The 19947-nt window shown below is 36.4% G+C and overlaps 1 protein-coding gene across 1 annotated transcript in view; it reads right to left on the bottom strand.

Moving 5' to 3' along the window:
- The window catches only part of DOCK3 (dedicator of cytokinesis 3), a gene marked incomplete at its 3' end in the record, with an annotated part of 115692 nt that overhangs the window by 83091 nt on the left and 12654 nt on the right, over positions 1–19947 (bottom strand). The window contains exons 3-4 of the mRNA XM_009697506.1: positions 15423–15464; positions 13429–13583 (exon numbers count right to left, since the gene is read on the bottom strand). Of these exons, the coding sequence (XP_009695808.1) occupies positions 13429–13583; positions 15423–15464 (197 nt within the window). The remainder of the gene's footprint in view (positions 1–13428; positions 13584–15422; positions 15465–19947) is intronic.

Genomic DNA, 19947 nt, shown 5'->3' with positions numbered 1-19947 from the left:
AGAATAAAGGTTATTTCAAAAATATATATTGGTCCCATGACATATGTACCAGTGCATAGTGAAAAGGGTTGTATGGCAGTGGAGAAGATCACGTAATAGCTTGTATTTTTCTTTCAGTGTCTACCTAGGTTTCTTTCTCATACTTCTAGTATCATGTAAATCCCTACCTGCATACAAAACAAAAATTCAGGAACTAAAATCTGAAAATGCTGTCACAGAAGCTAGCAGGAATAAGGTACATACAAAGACCTGCCTAGCCAGCACAGTTCACCTCCTTTCATCATACTCAGTCCTATCATTTAAAAAGTGGTGGTAGGCATGGTATTATTTAATGTCTCACCAAAAAAAAAAAAAAATCTCTTCTAGTCTCTTCTTCTAATGAATGCTAATACACCTGAATAATTCTATTATAAAATTTGAGTTGGCATATGAGTATCATAAGCATTTTAAGACGTTACTGTAAATGCACCATTTTCTGTCCCAGATAAATCTCGAGAATAAACTCCATGCACTGCAAGCCCAGGTCATGCAGGATAGACCTCAGGATGAGCTAGTCATTCTCTATGACAACAGAAACCTTGCCAACATTTGCCTTCAAAATACTGCAGTCTTGCTGTGCACATCACATGTCGGGCAGTTTAATTCATCGATGCCAAAAAATACTGCATTCTTTCTGCCACTGTGTGTACAAACTCTGCAAGGACAGTATGTTGACCAGGTGAATGGAATTATTTTAGGAATTACTGGTATATGATCAACATATTTTCTTAAAGCTGCTGCAAAAAGGTGCTGCTTTCAAAACACTCATAAGTTAGCAGAGAAACACCATGAAAGAGATTCTTGGGATTTGGTGGCGGTGGCAGGGGGAGAGAGAACTGAACTAGAGTTTCTAAACCTTACAGTTTGGACAAGTTAATACTTGCATGAATTAACTTGGGAAACTGTTCTCGGTATCAGAGTACACTGAACCAGCACAGCAGTTTTAAAGTCCCAATGCAGCAGCATTAGCTAGTTCTTCAGGAAAGCAATTATTGCTCTCCAATTGCCTATGTGGTGGCAGAGAGAAAACCCTGGCTGTAGTGCCCTGGCTTTCCATTTGTGCTCCATCCTGCAATATAGCTAACAATAAGAAGCTCCTTATATTTGCTTGTACAACTTCACATAAGATTAGGGAAAACACAGAATTTTATTTTCATTTCATTTGCCAAATTCATCAAAAACTCTCTGATGTTTGGCAACTGCAAAAACATTGCTATGCTCAGTGATCAAAATGGTCACTACAGGACAGCATCGTATCCTGATGCTTTTGAGAACACCTTGCAGAAACTTTCTAAAAAGGAAACATGTTTCACATCAGGACTTGTGAACTTTTATTTCAACCAGATGGTCTCATATTCATGAAGAAAGCAGGCGTGTGTATCAATATTTCAGTTATTTCCCACTGTCATAAATACTAGGTTGATTTTTCTCTTGAATCACTATTTAAAAGTGATAAGAGAAAGGGCTTCTAACGAAGTACAACTGTTCATGACACCTACACAAGTACGTGAAGAAATGCAAAAGTAAAGTTATGAACAAACAGTAAATAATTTTGGCTCGCCCTAGGAGCTGAAGTCCCTTGTAAATACTGCTTTGTGGAAAGATCACAAATACTTCTAACCAAGTTTCCTTTTTGTGAAAAATACGTCAGATTGCATCTGTATGTTGCCATCATACTTTAAAACACAGAACTCTTGAGATGATTAAGCAATTTGTATGCAGTCCATTTAAGAGTCTCCTCTGTAAAAAGCTTTTCAAGTTTATTTTCTGTTAATCATGTTTACCTTTCAGAGTTGCTAATTTTTGCTCATCCTCTTGGAAAAAAAAAAAAAATCTAAGTCCTTACAGCTGCTGTAAGACTGATCAAATAATAAAATCTCCCAGAGCTCCACAGAATGAGTCTTCAGTTCTCTATTTAAGTGTGAGAGTAAGTCAAAGCATATGTACAGAATGATACTGTGTCTGTGAAGAACCCAATTCCCATTTATAATGTAAACCAACAGTGTATACTAGATCCCATGGCACAGCAGTATTTGGGCAATCCATCATCAACAGTGGTCACTCCCAAACCCTTGAGACAGAAAGATCACCTCTGCTGAACTTTTAGTTTGTATATTGTCTGAGCAATGATTCATGGACTATTTAAAATCTTCCTTTTCAGGCAAGTGCTCATGTTGCGCGTTTGGGTTTTTTCCCCTTTTCTTTTTGGGGAGATGGAGGGGAGTTCTTTCATGGTTGCCTTATCCAGTAGATCTGCAATAACCCCTGTTTCAAAAACAAGTGAAGAAAAGTACACTGCTTTGGTTTATAGAGTGTATTTTATAAAGACATCTTAGAGAAAAGAACACCAAATCTGTGAGGGAAATGAATCTGGCTCTGAGAAAACGGCTCCAAGCAACGCAGTTTGCTTCCCAGCAAATTCAAGCTTAATGCTCATGAATTATTAAGTTACCACATTGGCGAGAAGCCCCGGGGGAGGATTACAGAGTTTACAGTAAGGATGTTACTGCAAACACTGAGTTTCCATAGAAACAGAAAATAGTGAAAATAACTACCTGTCATTTCTCTCTACCACATTCAAGGAAAAGCAACCACAATGTTAAAAACATTATTAAAGCTTGCAGGAGAAATGTAGCCAAGCACCAATTACATTCTCTTTGGGTTCTCGTGAGTCTGCCACACTTGAACATTTGACACTGTCATTAGTATTTTTTTGTTATTTACATCACAAAAGGTACATATTTGTGCTCCTGAAAGGAATCCTCTCCTTTAGCTAGAAAAAGTTTCTATTTCCAAAAAAAGAGACTTTAGTCATACAGTGTGATTCCTTAGTCCCTGCCAATGATCGAGATTTTAACTAATGAAAACAAAGCCAGACCTACCCTGCCAGGTGGTAGGTGTGAAATGTTTTGACCATCACTGTAGGGAAGACTTCTAATTTTGGATTACACGTATTTTATAGAATAAGTATTTTATCACCATCTCTAACCTGGGAGAAGCTCATAGTTCTGAGGTCTAATACAGCAGTTGTCTCACTTAATTCTTGTTCTACAAACCACATATCCCTGCTCCTTGGCTTTGCATGTGACAGTTTCAGTCAGACACAGAACTGGGTTTTGACAGGGAGTTTTGCAACAGAAAGAGTGCAAGTATGAAGAGGAGCATTCATTACACTGGGCCTTCCTACAGACAGAAAATTACTTGTAATTGCTGTCTCTGAACTATGTAGTTCATTTAAACATTTTAATGATGTGTATTTGAACCCTGCCAGTCGAGACAGCAGAATCTCTTCTAGCTACTGTATGTGTTCTTGATACATTTTTGTTCTTTCCTAGCAGGAAAAGGGAAGAACAACTTCAAATATCTGCAACTAACTGATTTCTTCCCGTTAACAACTAAAAAAATCAAAATACCCCTGCAGAAAAGTCTGTATCCTTGCCTATTGATATGTCGTACCTGATCCCCCACCTCAAAAAAATTTTTGGGGGAAGGAGGGTGGTGGTGGTGAAAGATGACAGACAAGACTGATTTTTGTAAAAGTTCTTGTTTTATAATAGCCTTGTATCAGTAATTATAGGAAAAAATTAACATAGCTAATAACACCACTTACCTCTACAGCAACTTTCATATACAAATCCAGATAGTAATAGTTTCTTAAAAATATACAATATTAACAGGAAAGGGGATAAATAGGAAAATCAAGCAAATGGAGATTTGGGAGAGAGATCCAGGGAATGAAAGTCAACTGAAGCAATTGGTAAAGAAAATGAAAAGGCATTACTCCCCTTCATCCTTTTTTAAAAATTTACACACACACAAAAAACACTTGTAAAATACTCCGTAGGTTATATCTGTCTCCACTGATGATCAAACTTCTATTTTCTAAAAGTTATATATTGTATCTTTAACCCCTGCCATACATATGCTGTAGCCTTCTGAGACGCACCTATTTTCCACGTTAACCAGAGTGACCAGAACAAGGGCCATTGCTGTGGATAGCAATATTTCTTAATGTTTGCTTACTGGATGATGTTTTTAATGAAATTCATCTTGACCAGGATCAAGAACTGATACTCTCCTTGTTACTATTGCTATGGATTATCTATTACACAAAAGTGAAAAAGAAAAACTTTCCTTGAAATACTAAGAACACAATAAACTAAACTATAGCAGGCACTGATGGAGGATTAGCTACCTCAACAGATCAGCTTGCTAGAAGAGAGGTAAAAATTAGAAAGATGGATTTTTTTTTCATGATTAAGCAAAAGAAAAACCTCATTAGTTGGTAAGCCTAATCCCTAGGAAAATTCTCTGAATATTACAGAAATAATTCTGAATGATACAAAGGTAATTTTTCCCAGTAGACAAATCATTATATTGACAGTGAGTAACTTTTTTATTTTAAAATAACTATGAGAAGGCTGCTATTAAAAACATAAACAAATACAAAGTTTAGCATGTAATTGCATAATAAAAGTAAAATATACTTTTCTGCTTCCTAACTTAGGAACTGGCAACAGTGGAACATGATAATATTGCAAAGCAATTAACAGGGGATAAATACACACACACTGTCACAGCACTCCCAGAGCTATTACCTAAAGAGAGAAGCAATGTAGAAAAGGGGATCTTGAGGTCAGTTCCCTACTCTGGGAGAGAATGCAGCCAGATTTTTTTGCCACAGCTTTTAATGCGGATCTTTCCACATTAACTAATTTCATTTCTTTTTCAGCTATTCAACTTCAACCACATTCGCCTACACAGGCTCCCTGTCTTCCCTTCTTGCTGGCCTTACTAACGCCTATCTTTCTGTTTAGTCTTCACCTGTCTGTATCTCCGCAACCCCTTTGCCATTCCCAGCTGCTAAACTGTCAAACCAAAGACAGTTTGATCATGCAGTGGAAGTTAACCTGTTTAAGAGGCCAAGGAGACAGTACATTTAGAACAGTCATCATGTTGCTCTCTAATATTTTTACACCTTTAAGATATTAAACTTTTACATATTTGTCTGCCAATTTTTATCAGGTAAAAGAATTTGCTTGGAAAGTATCTCAAAATCATGAGATGAGTTATAAATGGGAAATCATTATCTACATTTCCTCTACAGTTACCACCCATACAGAACTGTAGAGCAGTATAAACAACAAAACATTGCCACTTAAAATTTTTTCATTCAACCCTGAAAAAAAGGGGCAGATGATTTTATGTTAGATGACTTTAGAATAGCTAAATTCAACATTCATGATACAGATTAACAGCATTTTTTAGTCCATAATTATGTTTCCAAATCATGTTTCTCTCCTGAAAGCTGCTTTGTCAACGGCTCTAAATTCTTAAGTCAGAGGATGCGAGACAGACTGTACTACTCACATACTCCCCAACATCCACCCACAAATTCAGAACATTTCCATGAAAACCATCTTTCCATATCACCTATTAGCAATAGCATTAAAAAACAAGGTTGCATGTTCTCTCATTTTGCTTATTGTTATTCAATTTTAACACAGAAATAGATGTTTCAAAATTACCAAATTTCTAGCACTGTATTGAAAATTGGCAGCTGGGTAGAAGACACGCTTCTACATTTCTAGTATTTTAAAATCACTGTGGGTCTCCGTTTTTTTCACATTTTTGCACGCTTTTACCTAGCCATCTGCTGAGAAAGAATGGATTACAATTTTATCTTTTAGTGAGAAGGAAAAGAATGTGAAAAGGCACCTCAACAAAATACGACGAGATGCTTTATAAAGGGCTGGATGTTAACCTTGTTAATACCTCCACGTACTCTGAGGTAAGAATCAAACAAGGAAGAGAAAAGAATGAGGCAATGAAGATGCTTCACGAACTTCAGAAGATTTTTTTTTTTAAAGGAACAAGAACTTTCTCTGTCATGTACCTAACCAATAAACATTGATTTGCATTAGAAAAGCTACAAGCAGTTATAAATTAACCACTGAAGCATAAAGTCTTGCTTCAGAAGAGACACATGCTTCTCCAGTCTGACCATTTATGTTAATAGATACCTTTGGGTTTTGTTTTTTTAAGGAGAGAGAGGGAGGGACCAAGGCAGATGTTTGGCTTATTAAAAAAAAACAAAATGTACTTTGTTATTCCTTTTTTTATTCCATATCTTCTGATTGTTTTTTGTATGAGCATTTGCTGTCTCCTTACACTGGACTGCGAATTATTTACCCTAATGATGCGTATCAGGACATCAACCTATAGTGTAAAAGAATGAAGTATATTCTGGCAGTATTTCAACAGAAAATTTTGGACAGGGATTTTACCCTACACCAAACATCTCTTGGTAGCAAATCATACCCTGCCCCCATATCTGAAAGCCTGAGCACAGTATCTCCAGTCATGTCTGTATTTATCACTTAAGTAATAAGAAAAAAAAAATACCGTAATGACATGGTATGTGCTCATTATGTAAGGTTACAGTTATATAGCATGATGTCATTTAGATAAAGCCCAAAGGCACAATTTAGTATAGAGTGAAAAACAAAGGTGTGAAATGCTAATTAGCCCAAGTTAATAGCCACCCAAATTATTACTACACTGTTACGGTGCCTTTCCTACATTCCTCTCTCATTGCAGTGCTTCACACTCTCACAAATTTCTCTCATGAATGATTTTAATTCCATTACTTTTTTTTCTTTCTCTTCCCCTTAAAAAAAAAAGTATTTCATTTCACAAATTATTTTAAATGATAATCAGAGGAAGAAATTCTACTAATTACATCTAGGTGTTTCTCTTATACTGACAACAAAGAGAAAGAATAAAGATCTGAAGAAAAAAAAAATTAACAGTAAATTATTGAAGGATGGACACCTGCAAAAGGAAGTGAAAGGAATGGTTTGAGAGAAGCAAAAAAATAAATGTTGAAAGGTGAAAAGCTTAGATAACTATTTGATTAGGTCCTGGAGAAACAATTTAAAAAAAAAGGAAATATGAAAAAACTCAGTGGGTAGAATATTGTGCTTTGTACTAGTGCACTCAGAGAGGCATTACGGAAATGAGAACCCTCCAGAAAAAGTGCGGGAATTTGCATACATGAGAACTAGTCATAGCTTTCAAGGTCAATAACTATGCCGCATCTTTCTTCTCTTTTTATTGTGCTGTATGAGAAATAGGTCATCAGAATATAGATTTATATATGCCCTTTAAACCTGACTGTCATCTATGATCCCCAGAAATTTCCCATACTTTAAGAGTCCAGTTGGGAAGTACTTAAACAGAAGGAATACATGGTTCTGCATTTTCAGGCACATTTATTTCTCAGCTTAACTCTTTCTTCCACCTCTAACTGATAGCATTCACAAATTCCCTCAAAGTTGCCTAGGCAATAAAAAAAAAACCTAACCTGTCGAACAAAATTATATTGAAACACAGAGAACACAAGATCTACATGAGGCATCTATGCGTACCCTCACATGAGGAATAGACAGTAGTCCTTACCAACATTGAACAACCACCTATGTTTTTCCAGTTTTATATCCTTTCATCCTTTTTCTTGTCTTTCTGTCATTTGGACAGGCCTCATATAAGATATGTAAATTACATGAGGTTAAAAAAAAAAGCCACCCACAAAAAACCCACAATTTTTGTTTGGTAAGCATTGTTCCAATTGCATTTCAGTAGAAGATACACCCATCTTGTTTTGCCTTCTCTATAGCACTGAAAAAAACCCAAGCCATAGTTAGCAGCTAGAAAATAATTACATGGATCAACAAAAATTGGTGACTTTTGCAATGTTACTTGATCCTTCTTATTAAATAGAGTCAGATTTATTAGAACAAACTCAGTTTTGCTAGGGAGCAATACAGACAGGCTTCCAGTTCAGCCATAAACATCTGATTCCAAACTCCTAATTTTCAGAAGAATTCTCATATATCAAGTCAGATAACAACAGAGGCTTTAAAGACTTCTTGATGATTATTTCAGGATTCAGAATCCTAAGGATCTGTAACAGGAAAAACGTGTTCAGGAAAAATTGACAAACCTAAACTTGCCTTTTTATGTGATAAAATAGGGAGCTGGATATAATGCAAATTCCCTAGTGGCCTTTTGAGTGTAGACTTACTCACCACTACCATACTGCATATGTCATAAAAACTTTCCTCTGCCAGTGGCAGACATTTCTTTTCCTCCCAATTCCTCTGTCTGCATAGCTTCTCTGGGTGAACGCTCTATTCCCCCTGCATGCCCTACTAACAGGGCGCTGAGGAACCAGCCACTGAAAATGCTACGGTACTCTAAGTTTTAAACATCTGCCACACTTTTAGGTGTGACAAGTTTGGATTCTGATCACTAACAATCATTTTTACCTAGATAGAATTTACGGATAAAATAAGATACTTACTTAAAAACATCTACAGTACTGAAAAAGTTACAATAACACAGTATGCACCGTGAAGATCATAATATGTATTCCCCATGGCTTCGTCAGCATCTCACCTGGCTTCCACCTTTGGGTAAACTGGAATGCTAATTTCTGATAGAAATATCTTTGGTTAGGATAGTTGCTGCCTCTTCTTTCCTCTTCTCTGCTATCTTCCCAAGGCAAAACCATAGAATAAAAAGTAACATCTTTTTTTGTATTGCATCTCATATTTTTTATTTTTTTTTTGGCTAACTTTTAGCTTAAGTAAGCTTTCCCACAGGTTTCCTGGGACGCTACAAGGTAATGTAGGGAAGTATGTATTACTGTACTGCCCATCCTTCATGGTTCCTCAACATTTCCAAAGCACATTTTCACTAACTTTAAACTTTTCTAGCTTTAGGTTGCATGTCTATAATATAGGCTTTTTAGACACACTGTACATTTAATATTTCTCAGAATGTATTCGTATCAATCTCTTAACAAGATGTGTTGGGAGAATCATACACAGAAACACTACAATAGCACAGAGTAGAAGAGAAAGCAGTTCTTAAACTGAGTAAGATCTACCAATCCATACATACTTTGTTAATTTGTTTTATGTGATCACTTCTGGGTAACCTTGTTATACATGAATTGAAGAAAAAGAATGCAATATTCTGAAAAATTGCTAAGGAATTCCTTGTTTCTTTGTTTTCGAAACTAAAATAAAGATAGTACCATGAAGATACTGCAAAAAATAGTTACATAGATTTTTGAGTTAGAATGGAGTAATACATGTTAATAATAAAGAGTCAAATAAGCAGGAAGGAGAAAATATAATGTGCATTATGGTGCCCATTGAAGAGTATGTGGCCTTGTAAGTGAAAAGCTAATTATAAGGCAGATGGCACAAGAACAACAAATTTGGAGCAACTGAACTTTTGAGTACTGCACAATGCAAACCAAAGAATATACTATCAATGTCTGTCTTCTGCACATATTACAAAAAAAATAACATCGACACAGAATCTTAAGAGTTTCACTACCATGTCATTGTAAATATTCTTAGTCATCAATCTCCACTCTAAATTTACATCTAAAAATATGTACAGTCACCTGCTGCTACTACTACAATTGTTTAACCTGAAAATATAACTTAAACCAGCCACTGTTCTTGCGTTACCTTTTCGTCATGCCACAACATATACTGCCCTGCTGAGCCTCTGGGCTATGTTTTCCATTTGCTGCCAATGTACCTACAGAAGCCATGTGTGCACGTATCTCTTTCTCTCCTTCTCTACATCCAACTCCAGCTGAGTTTTCACTTTCTAATTCTGTCTCTGCAGGCCCAGGTAACTTCTTATTTCTCTCTGATGCATCTGCTTGACTGTCTGCGTGTCAGAATGGACCATCTTTGTACTCCATAGAATGCAATACCAAGATAAACTAACAGCAAGAAAAGACACTATGCAGAAAGAAAGAAACAAAGAAATACAAAGATCCCAGGTAGCCGTGCATTCTGACTGAATAGACCAGCTGAAAGTTGGCAAGGCCTTCTCATAACGCTATGTATTAAAGGGAGGAGATCATCAGCAAACGTATGCCTTCTACGCACACTGCAGAGAAAATCTGGTCTCACAACAAAAAGGTCTTGAGTATATTGTGTATGAGAAATGTACACATGGACTTCCTCTGTCAAAGCTATCAACACTACCATGGATACTTATCACATCTTCCAAAATCTCCAGTCATGAGGAGGTCTTTATTATACTGTGTCTTTAGCATCACCAGTAAGTAGGCAGATGCAGGAGTTACAAGCAGAAACATGCATGACACTTTCCCATGCATAATTACTGATTAGGCTCCAGTTTTTCAAATTCGATCACATCAGAATTTCTTTTTTGTTCTATTCACTCTCTGTAATTAAGGATATTTCTAGACAAGATGACACTTTTAAATCCCAGTGGAGTAAAATAGGGTAACTGGTAAAATAGTGCCAGAAATATCTATTCAGGTTTAAGATGCAAGCAGAATAAAAAACCTTTACATATTTAAACATACAATGTATAAAGAAAAAATCATACTGAAATTTATTTATCCTTTTTCATCCTTAATGGATTCTTGAAACTTATTTTCAGAAAACATTGATATCATGCTTTTGAATGTGTAATTTTTGAAGTTACGCATAATTTTTTTTTTTTTAAAAAGAGCTATTGTAAAGGTAGCTAAACCTCACTGCTTTACTGACTTTAGTTTATTTCTACCCATCAAAATAACATTGCAAAACTGTTTTTAAAAAAAAAAAAAAATCTTATTCATTGCATCCTTCCAGCACAGATAACACTCTGGATCAGTTTTCCCACCAGTTTTCCAGTCCCTTTACAGTAATTCCATCTAGTCTGATCTCCCCGCTTTACCGTATCAAGTTTAATGCTTCTCTTCTGTTGAGGTATGAGGTGCATTCCCATATAACAGAACAAAATGAGTTGGCTCTGATGTGACTTGTGCTTGGCAAATCTATGTTGGCTTTTACTTATCGCCTTGTTAGCTTCTAAGTGCTAATACATAGTTTATTTGTTCCAGAACTTTTTGCATTTGTCATCTGATTTCAGTTGACCCTCTTGGAGAGATTGAGGCAAAACAGCTATTAAATACTCCAGCTAACTTGGTAACATCTGCTGATAGCTTAATGTTCCATTTAATCCATTCAGATATATCTTGATTTTGTAAAAAAATTTTTTACTGCTAAAGCATTACAGAATTATTCCTTTTTTGTCCTTGATGTCTTTTGCTAATTGCATTTTTTCTGCAAGTTTGTCTCTTCCTATCCCTATGCAATTTCATTAGTTTCTCCTTTTTTATATTTCCTTCCAGACTCCACTTCACCAAAGAATGTGTGATACAGACTTTCTGTTGTTGCCATACATTTAATCTTTCCTTCATACTGAAACAATTTGCTTTTGTGCTCTTCAATAGTATTGTTAAGAAACTGACAACTCTCCCTACCAGTTTACCTATTTCTTTGATGTTTATTGACACTTGCCTTATTGAAGTTCACCATCTTTATGTTAACATTTTCTTCCTTTCCTAGTTATTACCAACTGTTATCATTTCATGATCATTCATCCCAAGGTACTTCTCACAATGGGGCTGTACTTCCCCATTGGCTGTAATCAAAACTAGATCAATTTTCTCATTGTTTTCCATTAACTTCCACGGGGCAAACAAACTGAGGTGTTGAAGTTTAGTAACAAAGATTTTGTTGCCAGACTAATTTGTTTCGTATATAAATAGTACAATTTTTGCAAAAAAAAATCCCCAATACTTTAAAACACAGAAATTGACCCTCAGCCCTTTTGATGTGAGCCATCACCTAATACTCAGATTGACAAGTCGTTTCTGTTGTGGGCTGAAACAATTTATCAGGCAGATATTCATTGATCCAGTTCTATTCACTTACAAGTATTTCTTTTTATAATTCTCTCAGAGTAAAAATTAAGGCACTTTTTCCTTTTTATTACCTCTAGGTCTTACCCCTCTGATAGCAGCACTGTTAGTTATTCTTGCTATCCATGTCTCCCCACTGTCATCTTTTGTCTGCTTCTCATTTTTAGACAGCACAAACAATTAAACACAGTACAGTACCACATTTGTATTCAGAACCTGGAAATACATCTCAAACTGTATTTCAGCTGCTGCTCCAACCTTCTGATTGCTAATCCATAATTGGTACATGCTATTACTTCAGCTCTTGAAAAACACTGGAACTTTCACTGATTCTCCACTTAACCTAACTGAGAAATAACTATTGCAACCAACAGGTTCAATGAGGTTTGTAATCTACTACATGTCCAAAGCACTAACACCAAAAGCCAGTCAACCTCTAGTGTGAACTGTTTAGGTAAGAAATTTATCAACCTCAAAACCATTTCAGAAAAGTCAATTTGTCCTTTTCATTTAGAATGCAGCGTGCAGAAGCTTTGCTTGTTTTTGTTTGTTTGTTTGTTTGTTTGTTTTTTACCTTAATGTACTATTTCCTGAGGCATACAGAAGAGAAAATAAACTTAATCTTTTAAAGTAGATATAAAAACATCATTCTAAATTTGTAGCAGTGTGTTTGTCTCTTTTCCGGTTTTTAAGTTTCTTCTGTAAAATACAGCTCAGTCTCATCACACACTTCTGCCCCACCACTCTTTGGCATGCAAGAAAATGTAAAAATTATGCTGTTTACACTGCAGCAGATCACTGATGCGTAATACAAAGAGCTATGTAATAACAACTGTTTGCACATCAAAGCATTATTACATACATTTAATTATACCTGACCCACTCTTTGTACTTTTTTTCATTATAGCTATTATTTTCTTTTTTTTAATCACTGGCCAAACTCCTCCTTAAGGCTTTCCCACTCAATGTTTACATACTATGCAAACTGCAGCCCAATACAACTCCTGTCCTTTTGAAGCAATTTCTGAGGCCTTCCACCGTCATGGCAGCAGCATGTCCCTTCCTCTTCCCTTCAGCTTTCCTCATCTAAATAATTTGGTATTTCATTGCTTTGTGGCATGAACTAATTAATTGTTCGTATTTTTTTGTTTTGTTTTGCCATTTTCACCTTTCCCTCTTAACAGCTATTTTCTGTTAATTCTCTCAATAGAGGAACTACAGGCATATCCTCCTAACTACAAACTACATTATTAGTACTTCTTAAACAATCGCCCAAAGGCGGCAGCTACTAAACACTAAGACCTTCGGTAATGTGTGGAGGCAAAGTCAGAAACCTAAACAAAATTCAACTATTCTGTGCTTTTAATGCTTTGCTTGTATGTAAGCACTGAATTTCATATGCAATGATTAGTATTACTGATATTCTCATGTCCGCATTGCAGGGCTGTCAACTTATGATTTATCAGCTTTGTCCTTTCTGTTATGTCACGAGAATAACTCATGTTTTTCTCCAATGTATTTTCTTCGTTTATAGTTTTTTTCCTAGGAAGCTTTTTAGTTACTTGATACAGTCCTACCTGATCTGTTTGCCTTCTCGAACATCGTACAAAGAAAAAAAGACATCTGTGTCTTCTCCAATTGTATTGTAGGTGAAGCTCTTTAGACTGAGGAAGAAGTGATGAGGCACTGGCATACGGCAAGCTTCCCCATGACGCTGACGAATTGTATCCACCTTATTAAAAAAAAAAAAAGGAAATGATCTTTAGTTCTTCACAAATAAAGGCCATGTGACCAACTCAATAATTTTAACTGAGATTCCTCTCTCCTATCTGCATCAAGTAAAAGCTTCATCTCAAATATATTCTACCTTACAGACACATGCCAGATTAAGTTTTCTTCCTCTTATTTTCTCCACTTTTAATTTGAATAGTTTGAGAAACCATGATAACCAAGTAAATGAGATAAATGGTTTATGCATTTAAAATCTGTTTTTATCAAGTAAACCAAGTCAATCCTATTTCTCAAATGTTGTCTTGATTCTGGTACTGAAAATGAACTAAAATAAGACAGTGCTAGAGTGGTTCTTGATGATTTACATTTAAAGTAGACAGACTTCAAAGTGTTGTTAAGAATAGCATTTGTTACATTATTTCTTTTCAGCAGCGGCAATTCATTTATGGAGGTCATTTATGCAGCCAGCAAGACTAGGGCAGTGATCATCGCCTTGAACTTGGCACTGGCGAGGCCGCACCTCGAGTATTGTGTTCAGTTTTGGGCCCTTCACTACAAGTGCTGGAGCATGTCCAGAGAAGAGCAACAAAGGTGGTGAAGGGTCTGGAGCACAAGTCTGATGAGGAGCGGCTGAGGGAGCTGGGGTTGTTCAGCCTGGAGAAAAGGAGGCTGAGGGGAGACCTGATCGCTCTCCACAACTACCTGAAAGGAGGGTGTAGCGAGGTGGGGGTTGATCTCTTCTCCCAAGTAAGAAGTGACAGGACGAGAGGAAATGGCCTCAAGTTGCACCAGCAGAGGTTTAGATTGGATACTAGGAAACATTTCTTCACCAAAAGGGTTGTCAAACATTGGAAGAGGGTAGCATCCAGGGAAGTGGTTGAGCTGCCATCCTTGGAAGTATTTAAAAGACATGCAGATGTGGCACTCAGGGTCATGGTTTAGTGGTAGACTTGGCAGTGTTAGGTTAGCGGTTGGACTTTGTGATCTTAAGGGTCTCTTCCAATCTAAACGATTCTATGACTTAGAACCAGGCTTTACAGGCTAATATGCCCCGCAGGTATAACAGAAGAAATCTTAACAACTGTTGGTAACATGAGCAACCAGTAAAGTCAAACAGCAGAAAGGTTTACATTTTGACCCAGTATATCAAGACCTATTTACAAAAGTGAAAACTGGGGTGGGGAAAAAAAGGAGTATAATCAGAAACAAATTTATTCTTTAATTTTTATAGCTCTTTATATTCATTGTATACTGATCTTAATAAACAGGATGCATGAACGCCCTAAGTTCACTAGGCTAGTCTCCTCTGAATGCATAAACAGGTATGTACTATCAAAGAAAACCTTAAAATTTTCAGACTTCCAACACAGATTTGTACTAGCTTAAAAAAAAAAAATAGAGCTTAAAATGAATTTTGTTCTGGATTTAAAATTAAATCCAAGTAAATCCTCATCCTTTAAAGACAGGTACCTGTGGAACCACAGTTCTCCTGGAAAGATTAGACCCAGATTCCATGCCTAGGAATAGATTACATTACTACAGAAAGGACATGTGAAACAAAAGCCTACTAAGCCATGTGTCAGCAGGTAGAAATAAGACTCACATGGGCAGAGCAAGGCTTTTGATATCACTACAGAAGTTGATCTTTTAAGGAAACAACAGTTAGAGTGAAGGAAAAGAGACCCAAACGGAAGTTAAAGAAGGGCCTTAGTTAATTACTTGGGAATCCTCTGAGGAAGTGTTCTATGGGTAGGGACTTAACCAGTAATCTCCATCATACCTTCACATATATTAGCAAACACTCAAAGACAACAAAAATTCATATGTAGATGATGTTTACCTGTGATGTGCTTTGCTGGACACTGTGTCTACTTGACAAATGCTGTGGAAATACAAAATAGTAACATTTAGACCTTTTTGAAAGTAAGAAATATTCACCCTATATCCTTGTAGCATTAGAACAGTAATTTTAAAGTATGACTGTTCAAGATTATTAGCAACTTTTCAGGGCCTTTTTTCACAGGACATCATCACTCACAAGACCAATAGCTTTCCTAAACACTCTTCTCAGTTAAGCCATTTCATAGCCTAGCCACTTGAATTTACAGGTGGTATTTACCTTAGCTTTTAAAGTAAATGGCTGTCACAAGCTAAACAGAATTTCCAGCACTGTAATAAGCATTTCTTTTTGAAAAGTCCATCACCCTATACTGTAAAATCTATGCATTCTCTTGCTAAATGGGGAGATACCTCACCACTAATCCTCACCTACCAGTATGCTGTCTATGAAAAGGTGCATTTGTTAAAAAACACAGACATCTAGAAATAAGGATGGATTTTAGACTTTGTTTAAACTTTTTGCTCTGATCAGAAAATGAAATCCTAATAAACGATTAAAGACTCTTCTACAATTTCAGCTGGCCAACACCTGTAAAGAAGCTTCAGTATAAAGAGCTACATCTCTGATACAGAACTCAGAGGCTGATCCTGTATTTAAAGTCTTTTGTGTTAGAAGTAGATGTTATAATCAGAAAATGGACTGCAAGACTCACTGAACCCATTTAATCTCCAAAGGGAGATTTAAATACTAATCTAAATTGAAAAGGTTTCAGAGAGCTTTAAAAACCGTATCATTAGTGATTCTGCTATTCCTGTTTCACACACACTCATCTTAACATTAGCACTTTAAACTGAAATATTAACATTAACACTACCTCATGTTAATAAATACTCTCTTCATTCGCCCCCCATCTTTATCCTTCTGTTACATACCCAACACCTTATTCTGACCAAACATATACACTCTGTAGCAGGACCAGCACGATCTGTTGACAACCTCATAGCTTCAAAAGAGGTGAAAGTAAAAGATAGTCCACAAAATGTATTTGGCAATACTTTTTCCAAACTATGCCGCTATCTTTCACACAGAACAAAAATAAGACTTTTCACCACAAAGGGAGAGATAATCTTCATAATGAGACTAAAGCAAGACAATATTAAGTTAAATGGCATATTTTGACATCTGTTTACATTCACAGTTATAAAAACGTCCTCTTTCACACTGTCAGTAGAAGAAACAATGATCTCCAGCTCCATTGTTTGTCTAACTACTGCACTGTCTTCAGAATGTTAAAATCCTCTAAGTTTAGGTGGCTGAGTTGCCTATTTAATTTTTTTGTCACCTGCAACCACTCAGAATCAGCTGCACAGGAAAAATTCTGAGCTACTTAAGCTGCTCAAGGCTTCTTTTGACTAAAATTCATGTCTAAATCCGAGAGAGAAAGTAGGAGATAAACTCAAGCAACAGAAATACGAGAGATGGTCTGAAGAGCTACAGTTTCCTCAGAGAACACAGCTGTTTACAAAGTACACATTTAGGTAAACCTGTAACAATAAGTGGCCAAAAATCAGGTTTTAAATTTTTCACAACCAAAAGACTAGATGTCACTAACTCTCTGCTTTTATGCTTCAGGATCACACTATTACAGTACAGACAACCACTGATTGAGTTAATTCTATGTACCCTTGTCTTTAGCCAGGCAAAATGCCATAAATGTACGTGCTCTCCTGGAAACCAATTTTTGGTACATGAATGAGAAGGTGACTGAAAATAACCAACCTGGATTTACCAAGGGTAAATCATGCCTGATCAAGCTAGCTCTCTAGGGTAAAATGACCAGATCTGTAGATGAGGGAAGACTAGTGGCTGCGGTCTATCTTAGTGGCTGCTGTCTATCTTGAGGTCAGCAGGGCCTCCATCAGAGTCTTCCACAGTATCCTTGTACCCAAGTTGTGAAGGTACACCTGGATGGGTAGACTAACTATATTGTTAAAAAACCCCCACCAAACAGCCGGATTGTCAGGTTCAAGAGGTAGTGGTTGATGGTATGTATTCTTCAGAGGTCTATCCTGAGAACTATGCATCTAATAAATTCACAGATGACTGCAAATTGGGGGTAGTAGTCAACATATTCAAGAAGGCTGTCTCCATTCAGATGGATCTAGGCAAATCAGAGGAATTGATTAAAAGGAACCTTATGAAATACAGCAAGGACAAATACAACAAATCCTGCACCTGGGACAGGCTAATCTTTCCATGGTTTAGCAGGGTCCTGCTAAACAGCAAGCCAAACATAACTCAGGAGAGCACTCCAGCAGCAAGGACATTTAACAATTTACTGTTTCTGTTAACAGGAATGTAGCCAGTAGATTGAGAATAACATTTATTTCTTTTTACTCAGCATTCAGTAAACTACATCTCAAACACTCCAATCATTCAGCAAAGGACCACCAAAGCAGGTGGGAGGTGGAGTACATGTATGAGAAGAGATGGAGGGAAAGCAGCTTTTTTTCAGCCTGGAGAGGAGAAAGTTTGGCGATGACCTGATACCAGTCTTCCAGTAACTGTGAAGTTATTATCAAGATGACACAGCCAGGCTCTTTACAGAGCTGCACAGCAGGAGGGCAAAAAACTGTGGTCATAAACTACACCATGGGATATCCCAAACTTTCAAACAAGGAAAAAAATAACCCCATCAAGGGAGTCAAGCATTAGAGCAGGGACTCAATCTTTTCCTTGAAGAATTTCAAGATCCAACTGGACAAAGCTCTGAGCAGCCTGGCCTGAATTCAACGTTGACCTTTCATAGCACAGGAAGCTTGACTAGATCTTCTCCGAGGACCCTTCTAACCTGAAAAGCGTTGCAAGGTGATACAAAAATAGGACTGTTCAGAAATTAACAATCTTCATTCTTCAAAAAACAAAAAACCAAACAAAAAAAAAAAAAAAACAAAAAAACCCCCCACAGTTTTACCTTCATTTTTTACAAAGGACAGTTGCCCATTAAAATTGTGCAAACTTTAACAGATGAGATGATCCTTTTCAGTGTACCTTTCTTCAAAGTGCTTTCTGATGTTTAAACTGAATCCTTGTCATTGTAACCTAGGCCCACTGATTCTTGTCTTATCCATCATTAGTATGAAAAGACTAATTAATTCAGCTTGCAATTCCATTATAATACTCAAATCTTCTCCTACAAAACCACCTAAGCGTGTAGAATCCCAACCTGTACTTCAGAAGCAACAATTGACCGCAGAAGTGAAAACTTTGCATTTATGATTCTCACTTGTACCCTACACTTGTCAGATAATTTCTTCAATTTGTCCACATTACTTGGAATTCTGATCCTTCTTCCCATGTACTACCACTTCCAACTTCGTGGTATTTGCATATTTAGTAAGCATACTCCCTATTTCGTCATCCAGTCATTAATGAAATATGAAGCACTACAAAATGGAGGATGACCACAAGAAATTAAGCTGATTCATTCCTCATCCTATTTAACTAAATTATTGACAATCTTTCTTCACCTTTTTTTTCAGTGTGGGTTTTCTAATTAGCTTTGTGTTTATTTTACAGTAAATTCATTTAGAACTAACAACCTTAGGAGAATTTCAATTAAAAAAAACATTTAAAATCTTTATGAAAATCGAAATATGGCACCAGCTGCTTTTCCTCTATCCACTAGACTCATTTATGTTCTGGAAGTAAATTGGAACTTTTAAAAATTGCTTATTCTGAACAAGTTCATAGTCACTACTCCTCACCTTCTTGTTGCAAATAATTGGATTTTTTTTTCTGTTCCACCATTTTTTACAGGAAGAGAATGATTACTAGCTGCTCTTCCTCCTCCATCATCTCTTTTAATGGTGTAAAGTATGCTTGCCCTGTGCTGGTACTCTAGAACCTTACCTGTCTTTCCAATGATTATCAGTAACATGTCTGATAGGGCTTCTTTAGACACCTTAAATGAAACATATGTAGTTCTAAATCCCCTGGCACTGATAACTACTTTATAAACTTTTCCCTCTTGTTCAGGAGACTCCTTTCACTTTTCCACAGGTATTGTTAGTGATTTGACACAGTTAACCACCTTAGCAGAGCTCAAGGGGGGTGAAAAGGACATTAAATGCCACATTATTTTCTTGCACCACATGCCAACTGGTTTCCCCTAGTATAAAAACTTTTCTTCAGTTTCCCAACTACTACCAGTTTATTTATATAAAACTGTTTCTTGATACAATTGGCAATATTTGCTTATTATATCTTAATTTGTGCATTGCTTTTCTAATTCTTCTATTTACCCATTTGTGCTATTCTATTATACTTTTATATGCTTCTGTTCTTTTATACTTGCTCTTGGTAATCTTAATTTCCCTTTCTTTCACTCTAGTGACTAAAGGCAATGAAGAATTCCTGATTTATCCAACTTGGCCTCATAGTGAGTATCCTGTGGTTTTGTTTTTAATTTACTGAAAAAGCTATCAATTCTCCTTACTTCTTTTTTCCCCATCAAACTTGCTTC

This window comes from Cariama cristata, unplaced genomic scaffold (assembly GCF_000690535.1).
Source record: "Cariama cristata isolate BGI_N322 unplaced genomic scaffold, ASM69053v1 scaffold20693, whole genome shotgun sequence".
NCBI classification, from domain to species: domain Eukaryota; kingdom Metazoa; phylum Chordata; class Aves; order Cariamiformes; family Cariamidae; genus Cariama; species Cariama cristata.
Note: the sequence above shows the minus strand (reverse complement) of the source record. Positions and strands in the feature narration are given on the sequence as shown.